At 39.9% G+C, this 9,088-nt stretch overlaps 1 protein-coding gene across 1 annotated transcript; it reads left to right on the forward strand.

Annotated features, from left to right (window-relative positions):
• The first annotated feature begins 2,121 nt into the window (after positions 1 to 2,121).
• LOC131777950 (proton myo-inositol cotransporter-like) lies at positions 2,122 to 8,642 on the forward strand. Its single transcript, XM_059094327.2, has 5 exons — positions 2,122 to 2,646; positions 4,149 to 4,308; positions 5,166 to 5,374; positions 5,824 to 5,926; positions 7,605 to 8,642. The coding sequence occupies exons 1-5, from the start codon at positions 2,226 to 2,228 to the stop codon at positions 8,398 to 8,400; spliced, it is 1,689 nt and encodes a 562-aa protein (XP_058950310.2). The 5' UTR covers positions 2,122 to 2,225; the 3' UTR covers positions 8,401 to 8,642.
• The last annotated feature ends 446 nt before the right edge of the window (positions 8,643 to 9,088 follow it).

Raw genomic sequence — 9,088 nt, forward strand, 5'->3', positions numbered from 1 at the left:
GACTTTGATTTATGAGAGAATAGTGAGATTGTCTCAAATGTTTCGAGTTACTGTCAGGTCTAATTACACTCCTGTTCGATGTGCTACGGTTATTTTCAAAGCTTGTCGGTTACTCCCCTTATCTTCTCTGTTGTCATCAAGTGTTCTTTGACATCTTTGTTTTTAGAGGATCCGTACCTTGTGAGCAGTCTCTTAAGATAAAATGCTGCTGAACGGGCGTTTCTCCGCCCGTGAGAAGATTCGAAACGAATTGGGGAGAGTTTGCGGGGGTGTTGCATTACATTATTAGTGCCAGACCCCTTACAGATCTCTCGCCGGCTCGCGTTGCTCAAGGGCTTGTGCCGAAGCACTAATAATGAGGCATGCTCGCAACGCAGTTCCCCGCTTATGGTAACTAGACATTTGCCACTCGTTTCAAAGTCTAAAATACACTGGGGGGAATTCTCATCGGCAACCCTATTACTGACATTGTTAATAAGTGGATCAACCTCTGTCGGCCTCAGCCACAGGCAGCCTAAGCTCCAGGTGTGAAATGATCATCTTGCAAACTAAGAGTCATGACGAAAATGTAAGAGTTTGTATGGGAATATTAACGACCGCTTTTGGGAAGTAAAAATACAGTCAAATTCTCAATAAATACCTCACCTTACTTTCACAGTGCATTGCTTTTTTGTGACTACTACTTTATGGCAACGAGGTCATTTCAGCGAGTTATCCATTCCTAGGTTTACTACTTCAAAGTGAAGGACTTAAATATTCCTATACAAACTCCTATATTTTGGCCATGACTCTAATGTCGCAAGATGATCATCTCACAGCTGGAGCTTGGGCAGCCTGTGCCTCAGCTAGTTAAGTTGACGAGGACTGAGCAAGAAAATGAAATAACGCCTTCTAGTAGTGCCTCTTTCTTCTTAGCAGATTTTCATAGTGTGATAACCTACAGATATTTAGCACGCATGATTGAATATTAAAAAAGGAATCGATTATTGTATACAGTCCATATTGTGAAAGTTTCCAGACGTTGATATTATTATGAATACGTGTGTTGACTGGAGTGGTGGGCCACCTGTGGCGAAACTTTCTCCAGAGGGACATTTAACCAAGACGTAGTTTCATGACTTTCATGTTATTATTTAAATCGATCTTGATTTTGTTTAAGAAGTCGACCAAAAAAGCCATCCAATACTTTTACTTCAAAAGAAAAACGAGCAAGAACCATTACTGAAAAGATCCAATGAAGTGAAACAAAGAATCCCAGCGTGGGTGGAAATTTTGGCTTAATTTGCCGCCCCAGTAATTGTTGGGTGTCACGAAGGCTAAGACCTAAGACGCAAGACCCATCGAAAACTAAGACCCCTCGAAAAAAACTTAGTTTTCGAGGGGTCTTGAAAAAAAAAATCTAGTTTTCGAGAGGTCTTGGTTTTCGAGGGGTCTTAGGTCTTAGTTCTTAGCTTACGTGACACCCCTTTTGATTCCATGATTTACGGCGATTTGCATATTTGCTTATCTAGATTCAACGTTTAATTTTGCAGTTCAGTAACCTGCATGTAAACACCTCAAGTGAAATTCACGATCTCCAAGTTGTAGCTCCTCCAGGTTGTAAAGATCAGCTTGGCTTCTCCTTTCTTTTGAAATATTCCGTAGCCAAAATTTTTTCGAGGGGTCTTAGTTTTCGAGAGGTCTTAGCTTTCGTGACACCCAGCAATTGTTCGACAATTTGCATGCGATAGTTTTCATTGACGTTTTCATAATTGTTTAGTGAACTTCATGCTCAAGGACCGGCGCATTTACGTTACCATCTCTTTTGTTGTGGAACACGAAGGGAACAGAAAAGAAAGATGTGCCAATGAATATCAATGACAAGTACACTTCGTCTAAACGCGTTTTTAGACTACCTGTAAATTAACACGCGCATATGCGTATAATACTAGACTATACGAGTCTGTGAAGTCCTTAATCTTTGAACTGCAGCTCTGCTCAACTTCGCTAGCAAGCTGGTGGTCAAGCCTGAGGCAATTTTAAAGAGGATAATAAATATCCATATATGTCGTGCCGTGCCTAATGTTCCGCATGTTTGCCGCATACAAGAATAATCGCTTTCGAAATCCGATGGAACTTTCTCCACGCGGAAATGGTTAAACACTCGTTTGACTAAGACCTTATCACATGTGATTATTTAAAGCGATCACGCTTTTGTGAAAGAAGTCGACCAAACTTATAGTGTCATGGATATGGAACAACTAAAAAGAAATCACATACTTGGTAACAGTACCGAGCAGGAGCCGTTAATGGAAAGTTCCAGTGAAGCGAAACGAAGAATTCCAGTGTGCGTGTATATTTTCACTTTCTTCGCTGCCATTGGAAGCTTTGAGATAGGATACAACTTCTCGGTCGTTTCTGGAGCAATGATCCTCGTAAAACAAGAGTTTCATTTGTCGACATTTTGGCAAGAGCTCATCGTGAGCGTAGCAATCGGTACAGCCATAGTGGGAGCACTTCTGGGAGGTTTTGTGAATCAACGATGTGGGCGAAAACCCATGCTTTTAGCTTGTGCGATGGTGCTAACGGTAGGAGCCGTGGTGGAGGCAATTGCTACATCGAGATATGTTCTACTCATTGGTCGGCTCATTGTGGGTTTCGGAATAGGTAAATAAGAAAAAAGTAGGTTTTGCGTAATATCTGTAATTTGTAAATCGCTATGCAATATTTGCATAGATATCGCCGTAAATCTCGGAATCAAAAGTTCTCACAAGCTCAGGAACGGCGGTAAGTACATTAATGAAAGGCTCCTTAGAGCACGGGCGTCTCAAGGGCACGTCTCGAGAGAAAGCGGACAATCTTTTCATGAATTAAAATTCCTAAAAAGTGCCAAGGGTTGCTCGACCAGGGGTAAGTTTCGAGAGGAATCGCTGAGAATTTGAACACGTTATAAGGAATAATAGGGAGCTTAAGCAAACTACGACGGCGACGGCAAAGAGCTCAATTGCTCAGCACGTGCGTTTTAAAACTGTGTACATTTCTTAGCCATCCTATGCAAAACAACAACGTGAAATCAGCAAAATTTGCGTCGTCTGCGAACCGAAACCGCGACGGCAAATGATTTTAATTTCCATTTGGAACTCAACGCTTCTTTTATACGTTCTGCTGAATCTCGGAATCAAAAGTTCTCACAAGCTTAGGAACGGCGGTAAGTACATTGATGAAAGGCTCCTTAGAGCACGGGCGTCTCAAGGGCACGTCTCGAGAGAAAGCGGACAATCTTTTCATGAATTAAAATTCCTAAAAAGTGCCAAGGGTTGCTCGACCAGGGGTAAGTTTCGAGAGGAATCGCCGAGAATTTGAACACGTTATAAGGAATAATAGGGAGCTTAAGCAAACTACGACAGCGACGGCAACGAGCTCAATTGCTCAGCACGTGCGTTTTAAAACTGTGTACATTTCTTAGCCATCCTATGTAAAACAACAACGTGAAATCAGCAAAATTTGCGTCGTCTGCGAACCGAAACCGCGACGGCAAATGATTTTAATTTCCATTTGGAACTCAACGCTTCTTTTATACGTTCTGCTGAAGTTGAGGTGTGGCGCTGTATGAGACGGTAAACACATGCAGCCAATTTCTGAAATTCTAATTAAAGGTAGAAATTTATATTTTAATCGAAGTCTTCCTTGGTGTTGCCGTCCTGATTGCTGAAGGTCCCTATGGTCGATTTACGACGGTAAATATTTCGAAACAATAACATTATACACGTAAAATTAATAAAACTTACTCACATCTTGTGTGTCCTTTGTTGTTTCCGGCGTTTTCTGCCGTTTTAAGCAAGCTAAAAACGGTAGAGAACGCCGGAAACCACAGCAAGATGGGAGTAATATCTTAGGATTTTACACGTTCATATTTTGAAATAATTATCCACACTAAAAATGGAAATTATAGGTATGCGTCCCTTCCGTTCTAGGGGTTAAAGGTTTATGCAGCCTAATATCCTATTTTGAATAAGTTGAAATACACTAGTTTTGTTAAAATACTCCCTCTCAAAAACTAAGAAGAATTTTAAATAAAAACTAAATTGTGTTTATCTTTGCTTGTAATGATATTCGGTGAGATAGATGACAAGACCTTTTTTTTTTTTTTTTATTTTAATTGTTTGTAGGAGGGGTGTCTATTACCGTTCCAGTTTATATTGCTGAAATTGCGCCATGGAGTATAAGGGGTCGTTTAGTCTCCGTCCACTATCTATTTCTGACGGGAGCGGAATTAACGGCTGCTATTATTGACGGTTTATTTAGCCCTTACAAGAAGACAGGATGGAGGTAAAAAGATTTAGAATAATTTCTTTTGTCTTGTATGTTAACTTATTTAGATCACTTTCAACAAAATTTGGTCAACATTCAAATTTTAATTTTTTTACTCTGTAGTCAAAGAAAGCAGTTAACTTTAATTTATCGAAAGAAAATCACAACATTTTGAAACGAACGCGAGATACGGCTGAAAGAGGAACCTGTGGCGAAGAGCGCAAGGGTTCTCCTGATTTTCGTAAAATAACGGAAATTAAGCTTCTCACTGGAATGTCAAAAAGTTGTAGAAAAATTGTCAAAAATCCAAAAAATTGCCACCTAAATTTCTCTTGATACATAAACTTAGATTAAAAGTTCAATTTTTCGTTATTCACAATAATTGCTAACATCGGTCAAGAAAAATTGATTGAAACTGGGTGTTATTAAACAGTCGATCAACAGACCGCATAACCTGCGGAACCTGCGGAACCCATATTTTTGCAGTTTGAGAAAAGTGATGAGAAATACCTCTACTTAAACGAATTAACATAGGTATGTAGATTTGTTGGATTTTCATGAAAATTGGCTGGAATGTTCGTCAAATATTAACGCAGCAAATATTGTGAGGCATGACGAAAATCGAAATATTTCTCTTCAGACGTAGGATCATAACAACCAAAATATTTTCATTGTCCAACTTCCAAATAGTATTCTCAGGAACCGATAGGAACATCGAAAAAAGCCTCACACACTTTGTTAGACTACTTGCTGTTGAGTGAAACTGTTCAGTTTGTTTACTGGAGGTCCGCAGAAACGCTGAGGCCGATAATTTAGTTAGGCAAACACCGCTAGTTATGTTTTAATAATTGTAAAATCCTACATCCATTTGGTAGATTCATGTTTGGTTTAGCTGCACTTCCGTCAGCCATCATGTTCGTAGGTTGTCTGTGGCTTCCAGAAAGTCCTAGTTGGCTCGTCAGCCGGGGCGCCTGTGAACATGCAAGGGAAGTTCTTGTAAGGATCAGAGGAACGTCAGATGTAAACGAGGAGCTGCAAGCTGTAAAAAGCGTTTGTAAGGAACAAGAATCTTATGATGACAAAAGTAAGTTTCTCAATTATTGGAGGGTTGGGTTACTGATTGATACCTCTACACAAAGCGTAAAGCTCTTTCGAGTGGTTCGATTTGAGTTTGAACCCGATGTGATCCTGAGGCAATAATGAAGGGGATTCCGAGTGGGATCTAGGCGCGCGATTGATTGAGACGTGGCACGGGGGAGAATTCCGGCGTGATCCCGTGGTGGTCCTGCATGGGATCCCCACACTGTGCTCGAGTAAGTTCTGAGTGTGTTCATGTAAAGTATTTTTGTTGTTGTTCTGCTGTCAATGCAATGAAATTCTAGCATTCCGTTTTCTCATTTTCTTCAGTGGAAAATAGCGATCGCTGATCAAGTTTGTTATTAAAACCTGAACTTTGGAGACCTTTCACAGTGAGTTATTTGGTGTCACAGAAACGTTTTTTGCAAAATAAAAGGTTGTCATTGTTGTTTTTAGGCAGATTTTATGAGATGTTGACCACTCCAAGTACAAGGAAGGCTCTTCTAGTTGGCTGTATGTTGGTATCAATGCAAGATCTGTCTGGGATTAATTTGATTCTGTAAGTGAAACGTTTTATTAGCTATGCAACTTGAAAGCCCAGATTATAGATCTCTGGGCGAGCCAGGCAGAGTGCGTGGCATAGCTTTGACTATAAGCTAAATGAAAAGGGCCTTTGTTGAGTTACCTTGTCAATCGTAAAGAATGCATTGCATCAAAATAACAGGTTAGTACGTAGAGATGCATTATCTCGTTAATATTTTCCACCCAACATCTTTTCATCACAAGTTTTGTTTTTTTTTTTAAACCGTTGAAAAGCCGTAAATTTTTGGCACGTTTGTCAGTTTGGGCTCAAACTTGGAGAATCTTCAAGTGTGATCTTACTCTTTCCATTATCGAGATCGATTTGGCGCCACAATCCTATTTATTTTCTGGTCGCTCTACCCCGGCGGCGGGCGGGGTACTTTTTAGTGATAAGCGAATGGGGCTGTGCTGCTTTATGAGGTCGCATTATCACGACTGGATTGACTATAGAACGGGCAAACTTTCAACGGAGTTATTAGAATGGAGTCGCACGCTTTTCGAGATCTTGGGGTAAGAAAATTCTGGCAAGAAGGGATTTAATCAATGCTCTGTGAGCAAACTCGTGAATTGACAGATGACTTACATGATTTTTTGGATTATGTTTAATGTTATCTGGTTTAGGGAATTTTGTGGTTGATTATCATATTTAGAGTACGAGCAGTAGTTCAGTGTTCACTAATGCAGCAAAGAAACAAAGTAACGTTAGGATAAGAAGGCATTACAATTGAAATGATCATGCTATTACATTTGACAAGGGTGGATGATGTCAGGTGTTTTAAACTGGTTCAAAAGAAAAGGTTGGAAGTAAATGTGGGTGAAAAGTGAAATTTATTGTCTCTCACTGGAAAATCAAGGCGGTACTGTCTTAATGAAAACATTAATTTCACATCGATCTCACATCGTAACAGAAAAAGCTTTTGAACATCTGTAAACTCCGAGCGCTTCCGAGTAAGTGATATTTTTAATGAATCTTGGGATTGTTTTCATGTTCAAGGATTGTAAATTACAATTTTATGAAAAACGAAGGTTGTCCTCTTATTTCAGAGTGAATCCTCGCACGCCTGCCAGTCGCTGACGCCGCTTGTTGAAACTAAAACGAAAAAAAAATAAACTCTTTTAAGATTATCATTGGCTTCTTTTTCACCCCACCACTATTCTTAGCAACAAAGGCCACCATTTCATTTGCTTATTACTCGCCAAAAACTATCAAATGCGCTCAAAAGCCTAAAATCGAGAAAAAGTTTACAGGAATCGACCAATCTAGCGAGCGAGTACCATTCTCACATCATATCTACAACTCGCTCTTGCGCATGCGCGCAATTCACGAGTTAAAAATGGGAAGACTTGCAGTTTTAAAAATGTTATGGTGTTTTGCTTTGATATTTAACAATCGGCTCGCATTATAGGATGGTCTACTTCTTTAGAAGGTAGAAGCATAAACAGAAAGGGTCTAGGCTGACATTGTGAAAATTGCATTTGCCCCAAAGTGACTAAGATGGGGTCTATGATCTGCTGAAGAGTAAATTATATGGAGGAAGAATTTCTTAAAGGCCAACGGCACATACCCAGCAGAAATTGACCTACGTGCCCCCTACCCCTGGCCTTCACATCAATAATAAAATGAAATGTTGATAAAAGTGTGTTTTTGTTTCCAGATTCTACTGTGCAACTATTTTACAGATGTCAGGTGTACAGGGAGACCGACCGGCCCTCTGGCTTGCTGTGGTGATATATTTTGGTAATTTCACATTTCCCTTAGTTGGATTGTATCTGGTAGAGAAAGTAGGACGCCGTAAGCTACTATTAGGAAGTCTTGCGGGGGTCACTGTTTGCATGTTTCTCTGTGGTGGTGCATTTTACATGGCGAAGCAACACGATGCCGCGATAACCTTTAACGAGAGAGAGATTTCTAATATCAGCAACAATTGTCCTGCTACCGGATATTGCTTAGATTGCCTTGGAGTCCGAGAAAACTGTGGATTTTGTTATGCTCAAGACTCTTCCAATAATCCTATATATGGTTCTTGTGTTCCAATCAATCTATCTTCTAGCGAGAACACGGCCGCTTTTGGTAGATGCAGTCGCAAGGATCATTCAGTAACATGGTCGTACCAAGCTTGTCCTAACAAGTATGCGTGGTTAGCAACTTTTGCTCTTGTATTGTACATCGCCGCGTTCGGTCTGGGGATGGGGCCGCTGCCATGGACGATAAATTCTGAGATCTTCCCCCTATGGGCCCGTAGCACGGGGTATGGGTTTGCTACAGCTGTAAAATGGTCAACTAATTTGATGCTATCCATGACTTTCCTGTCTCTAACTGAATTGATTACGAGTTTCGGGGCGTTTTGGCTGTACGGGGGAATTTCGCTTCTGGGTTGGTTGTTTTTCTTTGCTTATCTTCCTGAGACGAAAAATAAATCGCTAGAGGAATTGGAACATTTGTTTTCATAGTATATGATAACATTTTAAATTTTGTCTAGTTAGTCAAATTAATTTTTTATCAGAGAACTCAGAAGTAGCTGCAAAAGGGAAGTACCATCCAGTAGTAGAGGAGCAGAGATTGGAGATCGTTTTTTAGTGATGCGCAATAACTTAGATTTCTTTGTATTAAAGCTTATTTGCGTATGCACTGTTAGCTTTTGGTGACTAAAAATTTTGCTTGCTGATCGCCATACGTACCAAATGTAATTTAGCATGAGATGAAAATAAATAAAGGTAGCGTGCTCTTTTATTCTTCACTTTTGAATTTTTTTCTTGGCGATGTTGTTACTACACTAGCTCAGTTGAACAAGTTCAAACAATGAATAACAAAATTCTGGGATACGGGATGAGAAGAAGCCGAAAAAAAAAAAAAATAATAACGAAACATATCAAACTCATGGGGTACAAATAGTCTTAACATGAATGTAGTGACCACGCCCACTTCAACACCCCACTCAAATCGAGTGAAATTATCGAATGTTTTACCATCGTGCGGATTCTCTGCGGAAAAAGCACTCAATGTACCTCTGAAATATTAAACTATAATATTGTGGCTTTCTATTTCGCTTGTTTTCTAACTTAAAGGTTAAGTTTTCCCCTCGTCATTTTTACCTTTTCTCCGAGCGGTTGCGTGAAATTAACAAGGCGTTTTTGATCA

The sequence above is a fragment of the Pocillopora verrucosa genome, chromosome 11 (genome assembly GCF_036669915.1).
Source record: "Pocillopora verrucosa isolate sample1 chromosome 11, ASM3666991v2, whole genome shotgun sequence".
NCBI lineage: Eukaryota > Metazoa > Cnidaria > Anthozoa > Scleractinia > Pocilloporidae > Pocillopora > Pocillopora verrucosa.

What these genes read in the sequence shown, in the direction of transcription:
- LOC131777950 (XM_059094327.2), top strand. Translation starts at nt 2,226, where the DNA reads ATGGATATGGAACAACTAAAAAGAAATCACATACTTGGTAACAGTACC. An exon ending in CATTGTGGGTTTCGGAATAG is followed by an intron (nt 2,647 to 4,148) that starts GTAAATAAGAAA and finishes AATTGTTTGTAG; the next exon opens with GAGGGGTGTCTATTACCGTT. An exon ending in TCTGGGATTAATTTGATTCT is followed by an intron (nt 5,927 to 7,604) that starts GTAAGTGAAACG and finishes TTTTGTTTCCAG; the next exon opens with ATTCTACTGTGCAACTATTT.